This window comes from Equus asinus, chromosome 10, assembly GCF_041296235.1.
Source record: "Equus asinus isolate D_3611 breed Donkey chromosome 10, EquAss-T2T_v2, whole genome shotgun sequence".
NCBI classification, from domain to species: Eukaryota; Metazoa; Chordata; class Mammalia; order Perissodactyla; family Equidae; genus Equus; species Equus asinus.
Window position 1 is genome coordinate 59,974,582 of NC_091799.1, and position 17,906 is coordinate 59,992,487.

General features: G+C 37.8%; 1 protein-coding gene across 1 annotated transcript in view; it reads left to right on the forward strand.

Moving 5' to 3' along the window:
• The window catches only part of SREK1IP1 (SREK1 interacting protein 1), a gene marked incomplete at its 5' end in the record, with an annotated part of 48,585 nt that overhangs the window by 18,019 nt on the left and 12,660 nt on the right, over positions 1–17,906 (forward strand). The window contains one exon of the mRNA XM_070519683.1: positions 12,200–12,343. Within this exon, the coding sequence (XP_070375784.1) occupies positions 12,200–12,343 (144 nt within the window). The remainder of the gene's footprint in view (positions 1–12,199; positions 12,344–17,906) is intronic.

The window sequence follows — 17,906 nt, forward strand, 5'->3', positions numbered from 1 at the left end:
TGGCCTTTATTATGTTGAGGTAGTTTCCTTCTATGCCCACTTTCTTCAGAGTTTTTATCATAAATGGCTGTTGGATCTTGTCAAATGCCTTCTCTGCATCTATTGAGATGATCATGTGGTTTTTATTCCTCAGTTTGTTGGTGTGGTGTACCACGTTGATTGATTTGTGGATGTTGAACCATCCCTGTGTCCCTGGTATGAATCCCACCTGATCCTGATGTATGATTCTTTTGATGAATTCTGGTTGCCAAAATTTTGTTTAGAATTTTTGCATCTATGTTCATCAGTGATATTGGCCTGTAGTTCTCTTTTTTCGTGGTGTCCTTGTCAGGTTTTGGTATCAGCATGATGTTGGCCTCATAGAATGTTTTAGGAAGTGTTCCATCTTCCCTAATTTTTTGGAATAGCTTTAAAAGGATAGGTATTAAATCCTCTCTGAAAGTTTGGTAGAATTCCCCAGGAAAGCCATCTGGTCCTGGGGTTTTATTCTTTGGGATGTTTTTGATTGCTGTTTCAATCTCTTTCCTTGTGATTGGTCTGTTCAAATTGTCTGCCTCTTCTTGAGTGAGCTTTGGGAGATTGTAGGAGTCCAAGAATTTATCCATTTCCTCTAGGTTATCTATTCTGTTGGCATATAGTTTTTTGTAGTATTCTCTTATAATCTGTTGTATTTCTGCAGAGTCTATTGTTATTTCTCCTCGCTCATTTCTGATTTTGTTTATTTGAGCTTTCTCCCTTTTTTTCTTTATAAGTCTGGCTAGTGGTTTGTCAATTTTATTTATCTTCTCAAAAAACCAGCTCTTTGTCTCATTGATCCTTTCTACTGCCCTTTTTGTTTCAATAGTATTTATTTCTGCTCTGATTTTTATTATTTCTCTCCTTCTGCTGACTTTGGGCTTCATTTGTTCTTTTCTCTCTAGTTCAGTTAGGTGTGCTTTAAGGTTGCTTGTTTGTTAAGATGTGCCTGTATTGCGATGAATTTTCCTCTTAATACAGCTTTTGCTGTATCCCATATGAGTTGGTATGGCATGCTATCATTTACATTTGTTTCCAGGTATTTTTTTTTATTTCTTCTTTAATTTCTTCAATGATCCATTGCTTGTTCAGTAGTGTGTTGTTTAGTCTCCACATCTTTGTGCCTTTCTCAGCTTTTTTCTTGTAATTAATTTCTGGCCTTATAGCACTATGATCTGAGAAGATGCTTGTTATTATTTCAATTTTTTAAAATTTGTAGAGGCTTGCCTTGTTTCCCAACATATGGTCTATCCTAGAGAATGTTCCATGTGCACTTGAGAAGAATGTGTATTCAGCTCTTTCAGGGTGGGGTGATCTATATATGTCTATTAAGTCCAATTGTTTTAGTTTTTCATTTAGCTCCACTATTTCCTTGTTGATTTTCTGTCTGGATGATCTGTCCATTCATGTGAGTGGGGTGTTGAGGTCCCCTACTATTATTGTGTTGTTTTTAACATCTTCCTTTAGGTCTGTTAATAGTTGCTTTATGAATCTTGGTGCTCCTGTGTTGGGTGCATAGATATTTATAAGCGTTATTTCTTGTTGATGAAGTGTCCCTTTGATCATTATATATTGTCCCTCTGTGTCTCTCTTTACCTGTCTTATTTTGAAATCCACTTGGTCCGATATGAGAATTGCAACACCTGCCTTTTTTTTCTTGCCATTAGCTTGAAGTATTGTCCTCCACCCCTTCACCCTGAATCTGTGTTTGTCCCTGGGGCTGAGGTGTGTTTCCTGGAGGCAACAAATTGTTGGATCTTGTTCTTTAATCCATTTTGCCACTCTGTGTCTTTTTATTGGAGAGTTCAATCTGTTCACATTGAGAGTGATTATTGATGCATGTGGACTTAATGCTGTCAATCTGTTGCTCATTATCTTGTTTTCCTGTGTTTCTTTTCCTGTGTGCTTTAGACTACCCATTTAATACTGCAATTTCTTATGCTGGGTTTCTTAGATTTTTCCTTATCTATGATTTGTGACTCTGTTCCGTACTTTATTTTAGTGTCTACCTTGAAGTTTGTATTTAGAATCTCGTGTATAATATAGTCTATTCTCTGGTGGTCTCTTACTTACTCGACCAATACTGATTTAGACCCTTTGCTCTTCCCCTCCTAAATATTTTCATTTTTTATTCCAACTCGTCTTATTAATTTGTAGTTAGAGTGCTAAGATCATCCTTGTTTTGGTAGTTTCCTTATTTTTACCCTAATGCTATAGTTGAATATTTGCTATCCTGTTCTGGTTCTATCCATCGGTCTCCCTAGTCTGTGGATTGTGTCCCCTTTCTCCCTTTTTTCTTTTTTCAAGTATGAGAGCCGTCTTGAGGATTTCTTGTAATGGAGGGCTTTTAGTTACAAATTCCCTTAACTTTTGTTTGTCTGGAAAAGATTTAATTTCTCCTTCATATCTGAAGGAAATTCTTGCTGGATAGAGTATTCTTGGCTGAAGGTTTTTATCCTTTAAAGCTTTGAATATATCACTCCATTGTCTCCTAGCTTGTAAGGTTTCTGTAGAGAAATCCGCTGACAGTCTGATAGGGGCTCCTTTATAGGTTATTCTTTTTTTCCTTACTTCCCTGAGTATTCTCTCCTTATCATTCCTATTTGCCAACTTTACTACTATGTGCCTTGCAGTAGGTCTTTTTACATTGACAAATCTAGGAGATCTAAAACCCTCCTCTACGCACATTTCTCCGTTGATCCCTAGATTTGGGAAGTTCTCTTCAATAATTTCGTTAAGCACACTTTCTGCTCCATTTTCCTTTTCCATATTCTCGGGAATTCCTATGATCCTTATGTTCTTACTCCTCATTGAATCCATTATCTCTCAGAGATTTTCCTCAGTTTTTTTAATTCTTAGTTCTCTTTCTTCCTCTGTCTGGCGCCATTCAGCCTGTCTGTCCTCGATTATGCTGATTTGCTCCTCTATGTTGTCTACACGGGCATTCAGGGAATCCGTATTCTGTTTTATCTGGTCCATTGTGTTTTTCATCTCAAGTAATTCTGTTTGGTTCTTCTTTATGATTTCAATCTCTTTTGTGAAGTAACTCCAGAACTCGTCTTGTTTCTCTATCTTTCTCTCTACCTCATTGAGTTTTTTGATTATAGCTGCTCTGAATTCATTATCACTTAGTTTACCTAATTCCAAGTCCTCAAGACTTAATTCTGTATTTTTATTGTTTTCGTTCTGGTCTGGGGCTTTTATAAATTGCTGGATGGTAGAGGAGCGTTTTTTTCTCATGGCGGTAGAATTCAGTTGCAGTTACAGCCTGTTGCCACTAGATGGGGGTCGAGAGCGGCGTGTTAGCTCTCCGCCTTCGGGCAAGATGGCTGCACCCACTGGCTTTGCTGGGGGGGAGGGGCTGTTACTCACATGCACGGATCTGGGTTCAGATCAGTTCTGTTCTCTGGTCTCCCAAGGCCCTTGATTTATGGGGTCCCCGTGGATGGAAGCTTTCTCCCCCGTCCGCGGGTCTCCACTGAATCAGCGGCAGGAGTCCTGGATGATCCCCCGGTCACGCGGCCCCTCCCCCGCTCCCTCCCGACCCCAGCCGCAGCGATCGCAGACTCTAGGGGAGGGAGCGATGTTCTCTCTACCGTTCCAGCACATCCAAAGGTGTAAGCAAGGTTTATGATCTCCGCCTTCTTGGTATTGTAGGTCTCTAATGAGCTGGCATTATGTTTATTCTCTGAAATTCAGTTCTTCCAATCTTTTGTTGTACTTTGGAGGGGAGAGAATCCCGGGTCAGCTCACCCCGCCATTTAGCTCCACCCCCTCTCGATGATCATGTTTTTGTTTCTCCTTTTGTTAGTGTGGTGTATCACATTGATTGACTTGTGGATGTTGAACCATCCCTGTGTCCCTGGTATAAATCCCACTTGATCATGGTTTATGATCTCTTTAATGTATTGCTGTATTTAGTTTGCCAATATTTTGCTGAGGATTTTTACATCTATATTCATCAACAATGTTGGCCTGTAGTTTTCCTTCTTTGTGTTGTCCTTGTCTGGCTTTGGTATCAGGGTGATGTTGGCTTTATAGAATGTGTTAGGAAGTGCTCCATCTTCCTCAGTTTTTTGGAATAGTTTGAGACAGATAGATATTAAATATTCTTTGAATGCTTGGTAGAATTCTCCAGAGAAGCCATCTGGTCCTGGGCTTTTATTTTGTACGAGGTTTTTGATTAGTGTTTCAATCTCTTTACTTGTGATTGGTCTATTCAGATTCTCTGCTTCTTCTTGATTCAGTTTTGGGAGGTTGTAAATTTCTTCTAGATTGTCCAATTTGTTAGCACATAGTTTTTCATAGTATTCTCTTGTAACCTTATATATTTCTGTGGTATCCCTTGTAATTTCTCCTCTTTCATTTCTAATTTTATTTATTTGAGTCTTCTCTCTTTTTTCTTAGTGAGCCTGGCTAAGGGTTTGTCAATTTTGTTTATTTTCTTGAAGAAACGGCTCTTTGTTTCTTTGATCCTTTCCACTGTCTTTTTTGTTTCAATTTCATTTATTTCTGCTCTGATATTTACTATTTTCCTCCTATTGCCTTCAGGCTTTGTTTGTTCTCCTTTTTCTAATTCTCTTAGGTGTGGTTTGAGATTGCTTATTTGAGATTTTTCTTGTTTGTTGAGGTGAACCTGTATTGCAATGAATTTCCCTCTTAGGCCCACTTTTGCTGCATCCCAAATGAGTTGGTATGGTGTGTTTTCATTTTCATTTGTCTCTAGATAATGTTTGATTTCTCCTTTATTTTCTTCAATGATCCATTGGTTGTTCAGTGCCATGTTCTTTAATCTCCACATCTTTGCCCCTTTCCCAGATTTTTTCTTGTAGTTGATTTCTAGTTTCATAGCATTATGGTTGGAAAACATGCTTGATATTATTAAATCCTCTTAAATTTACTGAAGTTTGCTTTGTTTCCCAACGTATGATCTATCCTTGAGAATGTTCTGTGTGCACTTGGAGAGAATGTCTAACCTGCTGTTTTTGGATGGAGTGTTCTCTATATCTATTAAATCTATTGGTCCAGTTTTTCATTTAATTCTACAATTTCCTTATTGACTCTCTCTCTGGATGATCTATCTGTTGGACTAAGTGGGGTGTTGAGGTCCCCTACTATTATTTTATTGTTGTTAGTTTTAGTTTTTAGTTTTAGTTTTAGTGCTCCTTTTAGTTTTCTTGCTAGTTGCTTTATGTACTTTGGTGCTCCTGTGTTAGGTGCATATATATTTATAAATATTATATCTTCTTGGTGGAGTGTCCTTTTTATCATTATATACTGCCCCTCTTTGTCTCTCTTTACCTGTTTTGTCTTGAAGTCTGCTTTGTCTGATATAAGTATGGTGACACCAGCTTTCTTTTGCTCACTATTAGCTTGAAATATTGTCTTCCATCCCTTCACTCTTAGTCTGTGTTTGTCTTTGGCACTGAGGTGTGTTTCCTGGAGGCAGCATATTGTTGGGTCTTGTTTTTTAATCCATCCTGTCACTCTGTGTCTTTTGATTGTAGAATTCAATCCATTCACATTTAGAGTGATTATTGAAATGTAGGGGCCTAATGCTGCCATTTTATCACTCGTTTTCTGGTTCTCCTGCATTTCCTTTGTTTCTCATCCCATGAATCTTGGGCTGCCAATTCAGTAAGGTAGTTTTCTATGCTGGTTTTCTTAGTTTTCTCCTTATTTGTAATTTGTGTCTCTGTTCTAATTATTTGTTTAGTGGTTACCATGTGGTTTGTATAAAACATCTCATAGATGAGATAGTCCATTTTCTGATAGCCTCTTATTTCCTTAGACTAAGCCAGTTCCATCCCTTTCTTCTTGCCCTTCTAAGTTGTTTTTGTCACATCTTTTTTCTTCTTGTGAGTTTGAGGTTAAAATGACAAGATTATATTTATTCTTGGTGTTTTCCTTCCCTTTATCTTTAATTTTATAATTAATCATTGCTCACCTGTTCTGATGGAGAGCTGCAATTTTCTGATTTTGTCTATCTACTTATCTCCTTTCTCAGGGTTTTGTAACCTTCCCCCCCCCTTTTTTCTTTAGGTATGAGGGCCTTCCTGAGGATTTTGTGTGTGGGGGGGGGGGATCTTATGACAATGAGCTACCTTAACTTTTGTTTATCTTGGGAAGTTTTTATTTCTCTCTCATATTTGAAGGATATTTTGACTGGATAGAGTATTCTTGGCTGAAAGTTTTTGTCTTTCAGAATTTTGAGTATATCATTCCACTCTCTCCTGGCCTGTAAGATTTCTGCTGACAGCCTGGTAGGGGTTCCTTTGTAGGTTATTTTCTTCTACCTTACTACCCTTAATGTTTTTTGTTTGTCATTCACTTTCACCAGTTTTACTACTTTATGCCTTGAAGTTGGTCTTTTTACATTGATAAAGTTTAGAGATCTATTGGCTTCTGTCTCATGGATTTCCAGCTCCCTCCGTTTGGGAAGTTCTCAACTATTACTTCTTTGAACAAGCTTTCTGCTCCATTCTCCTTCTCTTCTCCATCTGGGATACCTAGAATCCTTATGTTGCATTTCCTGATTGAGTCAGATATTTCTTGGAGAGTTTCTTCCTTTCTTTTTGGTCTTAGTTCTTTCTCCTCCTCTATCTGAAGCATTTCTATCTTCCTATCCTCCAGAATGCTAATTCTGTCCTCCATATTACCAGCCCTACTGTTCAGGGAGTCCAGATTTTTCTTAATCTCATCCATTGTGTTTTTCATCTCCAACATTTCTGATTGATTCTGCTTTATAGTTTCAAACTCTTTTGTGACATAGCTCCTGTACTCATTGTGTTGTCTATCTGTGTTCTCTTTTAACTTGTTGAGTTTTTTAATGATAGCTATTTTGAATTCTTTGTCATTTAGGTTATAGATTTCTGTGTCTTTGTGATTGTTTTCTGGGTACTTGTCCTTTTCCTTCTGTTCTGGAGATTTAATATATTTTTTCATAATGCTTGATGGCATGGATTTGTGCCTCCTCATAGAGATGGAGTTTGGTTACTGCTCCCAGTTACTTCCACTGTGGGGAGAGGGCAGGAGCTGTGGAATCTGCACCCACCATGATCCCTGTCTGAGCCGGGGCCACTCCTTGGGATTGCATTGGCCCTGTGGGGTCTCCCATCAACTGTGGGAGTAATCACACAGGGGCTTCGGGTTGCTGCTGCCTGCTCCCAGAGACCCACCTAGACACACTACCCACTTAGGGACTGCAGCGGTGTTATGGGCTTTCAAGGCAGTCAGGAGCTTGTTCACCCAGACTTGCAGCTCCACTGCCATCTGGTCCTGGTGGATCTCATTTGCCACCTTGGGCCACAGCAGAGTTATGTGCGTTTAAGAAAGCAGGCAGTTTGCTTGCCCAGCCACGGCACATCTACTTCTAGGTTGCACCAGCCTTTGTGCTTGATGGGTGGGGCCTCTCCCCTAGGGCCATGCTGAGTCTCTACCTGGGGCCACTGTGGGACCATGGATTTCCCCATTGGACCAAGGAGTGGTCATGCTGGGTCTCCGGATTGTCACCGCCCACTCCCCCCGTCCCGCTGGATCTCACTTGCCCCCTCAGTGCCACAGCAGAGCTGTGGATGTTTAATGCAGCCAGTGGTTTGCTCACCGAGCCATGCTGCATCTGCTCCTAGGTCACGCCAACCTTTGTACTTGGTGGCCGGGGCCTCCCTACCAAGTCTGAGCCCAGGTCACTCCCTGGGGCTGCAATGCGACTGGATTTTCCCACCGGTCCAAAGAGCAGTCACAGGGGGCTTAGGGCTGTAGTCACCTGTTTCCACAGTCATGCCAAGGCACCTGCCCACCCTCAGGGCCACGGTGGTTCTATGAGCACTCCAGCTGGGGGAGTCACTTGTGGGTACTGAACTGTCTGGGGCCCGGAGAGTTTTCACCTATCTCCACCTCTTCCCCGTGGGTAGGCCATCTACCTTCTAATGTATAGCAGTGCAAGTCTCTCAGGCATTCTTAGGTGCTGTGTGAGTATCCTCTGTTGACCAATGAATGTCCATTTAGTTGTAGTTTGAAGGGGGAGAGATAAACAAAACCGCTCATCCACCATGTTGCTGATGTCACTCTCATTGTGGTTTTGATTTGCATTTCCCTAATGGCTAATGATGTTGATCATCTTTGGTCTTATTGTCCATTTGTATATCTTCTTTGGAGAAATACCTATTCAAGTCCTTTGCATTTCTCTAATTGAGTTGTCTTTTTGTTCTTGTAGGAGTTGTATATATACTGGATATTAAATCCTATCAGATATATGATTTGCAAATATTTTCTCCCACTCTGTAGATTGTCTTTTAGTTTTCATAATAATTTCTTTGCACAAAAGTTAAATTTTGATGAAGTCCATTTTATTGATTTTTTCTTTTATTGTTTGTGCTATTGGTATATCTAAGAATCCATTGCCAATCCAAGGTCATGATGATTTAGCCTTATGCTTTCTTCTAAGAGTTTTATGGTTTTGCTCTTATATTTTTATGGTCATTGATCCATTTTGAGTCAGTTTTTGCATATGTTTTGAGGTGAGGGGTCCAACTTCATTCTTTTACATATGGAAATCCAGTTGTTCCAGCACCACCTGTTGAAGAGAATATTCTTTACCTATTAAATGGACTCGACATTCTTGTCCAAAGTCAGTTGGCCATATATATATGTGTACGGGTTTATTTCTGGTCTCTCAGCTCTGTTCCATTGGTCTATATGTCTTTCCTTGTGACAACACCACCCTGTTTTGATTACAACAGCTTTATGGTAAGTTTTGAAATCAGGAAGTGTGAGTCTTTTACCTTTGTTCTTTTTCAAGATTGTTTTCACTACTTGGACAACATTGCATTTCCATATGAATTGGAGGATTGGTTTTTCCATTTCTGGAAAAGCCACATCACTTTTTATAATCAGTTCCTAAGTGTTATGACTTTAAATGTCTTTACATGTCTGTCGTCAAAAGTTTGTTTCTGGTCACCTAAGAATTTTCTCCTCATTATCTACTTAGAGTCTGTTTAGAAAATATTTGGAATAGAGTTATTCTCTAAGTTTGTTCATTTATTCTCCAATAGAGAAAAAAATAGGAAATTTTTTGTAGCTTCATGAATAACTTTTCTTATCAGTTTAGGATCAGTTTCATTAAAGCAAAGCTAAAATTGATGTGAGACAGAGCCTGCTGCCAGTGTGGTTATTATTTAAATATTTTATTTATTTTAAATATTCATTGTAATATGAGGTCTTTGGGTGCAAAGCTAGCTTAACTAAAGGAAAAATTGTATCATCAGGAGTTCTGATCAAAATGGCAAACTGAACCAACATAGAAAGGCCTCCCTTCTGCTCCAAACCCAAGAGATGCCAGAGAAAAATAGAGAAACAACAACAACAAAAATAACCCAGCGCAAAAGAATGAAAAGGCAATCCCCAGGTGCTGGAAGTGAAAAGGAGCTCAAAAGCAGAGCAGGGAATGATACCTGAAAACAGTCAGGTACGCAGGCCTACTGGGTAGACCTCCATGGGGTGTGCAGTGAGACCCTAGACTTCTTGCGGTGGCAGCACGGCTGGAGCGGAGGCTCTTGTATGAAGCCAGACTGCTCAACAAACTGTGAAGCAGAGATTAGAAGACTTCCATTCACTGTCCAGGGAAAGTGGCAAGAAAGTTAAGTATTTGTTTGAATTCCTATAAAATAATAATTTGAAGAAAAAGAATGATCCAGAATTGGCAACCCAAGCTTACACCATGTGTAAGTATGAGGAGTGAATTTACACACTACCTCCAGTGAGGCAGGAACTACTTTTCCAAGCTAAGAAATTAACATTAAAAGTTGGTCTGGTCTCAAATTACATAAATAAACTTAAGTCCAGCTACATGTCTTTGTTAATAAAACTACATAGAAAACTAAAAGTTACATAGAAATTTTCAAAATAAAGGGATGGAAGAAAAAAGAACAGATACATGTTAGGTTGAATTTTGTTGATATTCAGCTGTGTTACACACAAAAATGGCAACTTCATATGATTCAACTAACAATAATCAAAAGAGAATTAGTAGAGCGTTTCTAATATCAGACATTTGAGACAAGGGCAGTACCAGCGATAGAGATTCAAGAACAGTCATCCAAGAAGATAAGACAATGATCTTGGCTGTGCTGACTAATATGATCTCAAAATGTATATAACAAAAACTGTATTACAAGGGTAAATTGACAAATCTATGAGGACAGAGGTATTTAAAATTGCGGTATCGTAAGTTATTAGACAAAAAAATAATATGGAGAAGATTTGAACAACAAGAAGACATAGAACCCTTTTCAACAAATAGTGATAAATATTCTTTTACAATACATACCAAATCTTTTCCGAAATTTGCTACTTGATAGGACACAAAAGAATCTCAGCAAATAACAAAGAACTGATATCATACAGACCCCATTCTCTTATAACAGTTTAATAAATTTAAAAATCAATGAAGGCATGGACTGAAAACCCCATATATTTGGAAACTAAAAAGAACACTTCTGAATGGTTCAGTTGGAAAGAAATCACAACAAGGGAAACTTGTTTCCAGCAATGTGGCAGCCTGGACCCTCCAGTAAACAACTAAGAAACTTGTATCAAATGTGCAGTACATATTTTAGCTACATTAGTGTGCTAGGAAAAAAATAAAGAAAGAATATTCAGAGGACAACAACCACAGGAAATTCTAAGAGGTAAGTCTTGAGGGTATTTGCTGATCCCAGGGTGCTTCAACTTCTATTTTCATGGATTGCAGGGTGCAGGGATAAAAGCAAGACCCAAGGCCCTGTCCAGGATTAGACCTCTAATAGGAGATGCTCTTGTGTAAATCTAGAACTTCCAAAGGACTTCACTCTTGGAGTAAGAGAGAGCTAGAAATAAACTCTACCACAGAGTGATGGTGAATCATTTGTGGGTTGTGAAATCAATCATGTGGTCACCATCAGCATTGATTTTTTTGAATATCAAATGTAATAATGCTTCATGTAACTTTTGTTTCAATTTTTATGTGTTAGTGTGTATATGTATATGAATGTGTGGACGAGTACACGGGTTATATTGTTATTTTTTACCATCAGTCAGTCATAGTCAAAAAAATTTAAAAGCTGCTGCCTTAGAGAAACCATGGCATGTGTGCACAAAGAGATATGTACTGCTACTCATTTCAACATTATTTATAATAGCAAAATACTGGGAGCAACCTAAGATTATGTTGATAGTAGAAAGGACAAATAAATATTATTTTTATACAATGGAACATTATTCATCAGATAAAAAGAGTTAATTACACCTACTTGTGTTATTCTGGGTAAATCACAAAACATAATATTGAGTGGCAGAAACAAGTTGCAGAATGATAGGTAAGTATAATTGAGCTTATGTTAAAAACATAATAATACAATCTGCTGTTTGGCAAAGATAGAAACCCACTTCAGTGTACCAACTTCTGAAGACAGAAAGAAGGGAATGGGATTGGGGCAGCGTTCCAAAGGGTGGTACAAGCTCTCCAACTTTGTGTGTGCACGCATGTGCAAGCGTTTCTCTTAGAAAAATTGTAAGTGAATATGACAAAATGTTAACATGTAGGTGATAGGCACTTGGGTATTAGTTATATTACTTCTTGTACTCTTCTGGTGTTTGTAATATTTGATTTTTTAAAAAAGTTAATATCATGTGACATATAGACAATTGTAGTTTTCTTACAGGGAGAATCTTCAGGGGGTGAATGATGTCAGAATTAAATTTTTAGGTGCTCTTTAGAAGAGCACATTCAGTTATGTTATTATGGTTCCTTCAGTTAGATGAAAGCTGTGTAGTTGCATGAGTATGGTAGTCAAGCTGAGAAGGAAAAGGTGTGGGAAAGGAGTTAAATATAAAATCTTAAGTATGACGATGTTTTCCTTAGTGCATAGGAAAGGGAATATATAATAATTCAATACCTGAAATCCATAAGAAGTAGCCCAAAATGAATTTTATTGATTTAGAAGCCCTGATGAGGAAAGGAAAAAGTTTTCTGTCTGAGTGTTGCATTCAGGGAAAGCAAACTACCGCCCACTGAGTAAAAGTTAAAACTAAACATTATAATATCAAAATTGTAACTTGTTGTTTACTATGAGGCAACAAAACAAAAAAATATATAATGTATCTATCGTTTTGTCATTTACATTTTTTGTTTGTTTGTTCCGCTTAGCTGGTCACCTGACTTTTGAATGCCGCAATTTTCTCCGAGTAGACCCAAAAAGGGACATAGTTTTGGATGTCAGCAGCACAAGCAGTGAAGAGAGTGATGAAGAGAATGAAGAACTGAATAAATTGCAGGCATTACAAGAAAAAAGTAAGCAATACTTTTTTTCCTTCCATCCTTTAAAAATGTTTCTAAACGTTTTGCTATATTATGTCATATTTATCGATTGTTCTATTGTATTTATCGTTAAGATATCTTTTGTATTTTATGTAAGAAGTAATACGTAAGTAAGGAGTAGGCTTTGAATGTTGTAATTTGCCCAAAATCAAACAGCTGATCAGTGATAGAACCAGGAGGCAAGTCTATTTCCGATTCCACAACCCAGGTCGTCTTGTCATTGCTGTTCTTGTTGTTCCATCACACTAGGATTGTCACATGGTACAAAGGGTCTGATTTAAGACTGGGTTTCTAGCCCTATTTGGCCATTTTTTGGCATGTGATTTGCGGCACTTAACCGCTCTTAACCTCAATTTCCTTGTGGGATAACACAAGGGATGGGATTGTCAAATCACAGTAATTTGAATCAGAGATCTTAGCCAGTCTGAAGCTTTAATAATAATTTCAAGCGTATAAATGATAATTTCAAGGTGTGGGCAAAACAGCAAAAGTTCTGGGACAACCTGTACAGCTCCCCAGGTATTTTCTTTCTGCTTCAGAACCCACTCTAGACAAGATTAGCATGAGAGGTTTCTACGTTACTTAGACAAAAGAAAGTCATTTTAGTCATGAAACATCTCAACTGTATCTCTGGATAGTTGCATTTTCCAGGGAGCATTCCCATAGATTCCAGGACTATTTACCATAAACAATCTTAGATGATCCAGGCATATCCTGCTATAAGCAGTCTCTTGCCAATCCTTATAAACAAGGATTCTCTTGCCAGCAGCTTGATCACGGACTTCTAGCTTTCAGAATTGTGAGAAAGCAGATTTCTGTTATTCAAGCCTCACTTTCTACCCCCAACCCCCAAAATAGGGATTCTTTAGCTAGCAAATACCATTAATTTGTTTCCAGGATGTCTCTGATTAGCATGTTTACAAAGAGATTTGACCAACTTACCTTCTTTCTTTCCTGGGGGCATCCTTCTCTCCCCTCAAAGAGAGAATAGATTGCACACCTACTATTTAACCATTTCTTTCCCATCTTGTGTATAAAATGGCCTATCCTTGCAGTGAGGTTTTTAGGGATAAAATGTGATATGCTGTCTGTGGAAATACTTTGTAAACTACAAAATGCTATACGGTAGATGTCAGACAGAAGCAAAATGCAGCTTATTTGACCATGAGTTTAGGCATGGGGTGAGAAAGATGCAAAAAAGGTTAAACTTATTTTAGGTCATCAGAGAACAATAAACACTTAAAAAAAATTTTAGGTTTGCCATATTCTATCCAATCAAGGTAAATATAGAAGTCAATTGCCAGGGTACTAGGATAACCTGAGAAGGCAGAGAGAGGGGAGTCCCAAAGAGGTCAAGTAAGAGTTACATTACATATGAGTATAAATAGCTTCAGGGTAAAGATAACTGCTTGAATACACATGCTTAATTTTGCTCCCTACTGAAACCTACTGAAATGATAGAAGAATTTTTTTTAAGACATAAATCCACAAAGACAAAGAAAATGGGATAGGAAGAAGTAGTGACAGCATTTTACTAAAAAGCAGATGGGTTAGTGATAACAGACTGCACATTTAAGAAAGCTTAATCCTTTAACAATGTGGAAAGCTGAGAAGTAGCCTGATATACACTTTAAAACTCTCTAAAGACTTGATAATGAGTGTTCTTAGTTACCTCTGTAAGTGAGGATGTATGTAAGGCTAAAAACAAAGGGATTGGTTAAAAATCTGAAGTAATTATATGCTTAATTCCCTTCCCCTACTCTGTGAAGACAGATGGCTTCCTTTCGTCACCTCAGACTACTGTAGGTCTATTTTCTAGACAGGGTAAGACAAAGGGTCTTTAAACTGAGTTATTCCAAACACAGATGAAAATAGTAAAAGGTTAGATACAGAATGGTGAGAACCTTCCAGCCATCTTCACCTGTTTGGTTCTCAGGCATATATCACTCAGGCAGAAGATTTGAAGATTCACCTGGCCTAGCCAGATTACCAGTAAAGTCCAGACTTCTAAGCTTTGCTTGCTCAAAGCTCCCAGTTAGCTTTTTAGACAACTAAAGAGCACTAAATTTCTGAGGAAAGACTTTTACATGAATATGGATACCAAAACTAACAAACAAAAAAAAACCACCTTGAAGGACAGAGTCTATGCAGGGAAAAGAAAACTTAACAGAAATCATTAATAACCAGTTTCATAGAAAGATGAGGTATACCCCCCAGGAAACGTGAATAAGATACTATAAAAAATAAAAAAACAACAAAAGAACTTTGGGAAATTAAAAGAGAAGCAGACCTGAAAAACTTGATAGAGATGGAAGATAAAGTTGAAGAAATCTAAGAAGAAGAGCAAAATGGGAGGAAAAAGATAAAAGACAATTGAAGGGTCAGTCTAGGAAATATTTAATTCAAGTGAGTCTCAGAAAGAGAAAACAAAAAATTTCCAAGAACTGAAGGACGTTAGTTCCCAGATGAAAAGTTTCAACAAGTACCAAGCACAGTGTTAAAAACTTGAAACTTTGTCTCATAGGAAACAGGAAGAATATAATCCAAACTTCCAGAGTCAAGGATAAAACAGGTAAAGGATCAGGAGTCAGAATAGCTTTGTACTTCTGTAAAGCAATACTGGAAGCTAGTAGATGTGGATAACGCTTCCAAATTTTTGGAGAAAAATTGTATCCAAGTTAGAAAGATATATCCAACCAAAATTTTGTCAACCAAATGTGAAAGTATGCCTTTATTCAAAGGCATTTTCAGACATTCAAAGTCTCAAAAAAGTTTACCTCTCACATACCCTTTCTTACAGTAGTTATTCCAGAGTTTTCTACCAAAGTAAGGGAATAGACCAAAAAAAAAAAAGGAAGACATGGAATATAGGAAATAGAAGAGACAAGAATGGCATCCCCAGGATGGAATCCCTACATAAAGGGGGATCCTGGGAAGGTAGCTGTACCAGACAAAGAGAGCAGCCAAACCACATAGAAGCAGAACGGGAGATTCTGGGAGAGAAAGCCTAAGATTATCAATTCCACAAAGAAAATTTCTACCCCATCCATCTACACTGCCCTATTTTTTTAATAAATGCATTAAGCTTTAGAATTAGGAAGGATCTTAGAGAACACATAGGTTAAACACCTGGTTTTATAGAAAAGGAAGATGAGGACAAATGACTTCCCAAAGTTAGTAACTGGTCACAGTAAAGCCAGCACCATCATCCAGGCTTCTTGCCTATACTGTTTTCATTACAATCTCTACCTTAGAGATCATCCAGTCTATTGGTTCTTGACCTTTTTTTCTTCACCACGTCCATCTTCAAAGATAAAGTACACTCCTGTTATGAATAGTGGTTTATTCTAGAGGTGATTTTCAATCAGAAGACCTGGGACAAATCCACCCTGGGAGGAAGGAGAGGGAGTTAACATATCATAATCTCCAGGATGAGGAGTAGTTGGTAAACCTTCTTTATTAGAATCAGCTTTCCCCTAATCTCATATTGAGAATGACTGACTCAATTGAGCTTTTTTTTCCTTTAAAAGATATGCTTGCCCTTGGTCACTTAAAGGCTCAGAACTTGTTTCCAAGTCTCATGACTCCCACCCAGGACAGTACTCATTCCAGCATATCATGCAGATTCCAATAAGAAATTATTATAAAAGGGATCCATATTTATTTCATGGTTACCTAATGGAAGCCCAGAGACCCCTACCCAAATAAGCAATAGATTGGTTCCATGGTACGTGGAGGAAAGAAGTGCAGAGGTTGTGGTTCTTAGTTCCAGTGATAACTTTCTGATACTGCTCAGAATCTCAAAAGGGGCGAGGGTAAAACACTGACCTACTGAGTGTGAGTTCTCATCCTGCATCCTTTAGATAGTCCTGGGGGCTCCTTGAATCTTTCCTTGGTCCTTAGAGGTAGGAAGCTTTTGAATATGTTGTTTTTTTAAAAAATGACATCATAAAAATAGTGAGCCAGGAGAAAGCAAAGAATGTTTAGTGTATTTATGTAATTAGTTGTTCTGTTGTTGTGAAATAAAGACATGAAAGGGAAGATAAAGAAATATCACCAAAAAATCAAGTCAAACTTATTTTTGTAAAAGTTCTGTTTTCTATTTGCCTCTTTTGTATTTGCTTCTATTATATTGCATATTTTTCATTGCATTTACTATCTTAATGTCTTTCATTTAAAGATTTAAAAGAAAAGATTTAATATCTCTTTTTTTTTTTTTTTTGGATTTGGGATTTTATTCCTTTTTTTTTTTTGCTGAAAAAGATTTGCCCTGAGCTAACTTCTGTTGCCAATCTTCCTCTTTTTGTATATGAGCTGCTGCCACACCATGGCCACTGAAAGACAAGTGATGTAGGGAACTTCCTGGGCCCCTGAAGTGCAGAGTGCTGAACTTAACCACTAGGCCACTGGGCCTGGCCTCTAATATCTTTCATTTAAGACAAACAAAAGAAGTCTAAATGACAAATATGTCAAATTTTGATGCAAATTAGAAAATGTGAGAGTAGGACTTAACGTGGATAGGAAAGAGTGTTATTGTCTTATTATAATAACCTGGGACCTGTGCAGCCTTAGAAGATTATATCACCGGTGCTATGAAAAGGGAAAGACCAAACAGTCAATTTATAGGAAGGATTGTAAGGTCTTCCTGACTCACATTCTGTGTGTGTGTGTGTGTGTGTGTGTATGTGAACTTGCTTACATCTGATGGCACTACAGTGCTTCAGAAAGCTGCTTGTTAAGATTTTATACTGCATTTTGGATTTTCTTAAGAAACTTACCTTTGGAATTGTTACTGATAGTAGCATATATCTGAAGATCTATTTATGGTACAGTATGCATAAAGTCAAGGTAAAAGGATTTTACGAAGGACCCAAGAAATTTAAGAGTATGGATTTTTTTTCTCCTTCTATTTTACCTACTATTATGTAATATTAGTCTTCAATTTGCCTGTATTTAAGAGGTAGTCCTCTCTTCATATCTCATCCCTTAATTTTTTACGATATTCTTTTAGTTCAGTCCAGAAAAGAAATGTTGTATTTTGACAAATTTGGGGGTTTTTGGCTTAGTTTGGATTTTTAGTTTAGTTTGTTTTGTTTAAGAGAGTTTTATGTTAAGTTCATACTTGATTTTATTTAAAGGTAGTTGACTCTGAAAACTACCTGGGAGAAAATACCAAAATCAGACATTTGCATTGTATTGCCATATCGTTTCTCCCCATCCCTTTAGTAACTGCTGGGATCAGATTCAAATGAATGACCTACAATTGTGGTTTCAAGCTTCATAAAGATAGGGCTTGAAGGAATTTGTAGGATAATTGGAGTAAAGCCTATATTTGGCTCAAAATGTGCTTTTTGTAAGACAGCTACAAAAGATATTGCAAGTAGCTGATTGGAAGACACAGAGGGAATGGGAAATTTAGATTAATGGATCTAGGTTTGTAACTGCCTAGTCTCGCATTTAAAAGAGCTGGAGTAGCTACAAACCTGATGACAGACATGCAAGGATCTAGTGACTGAGCCTGCGTGGTACTGCTAGG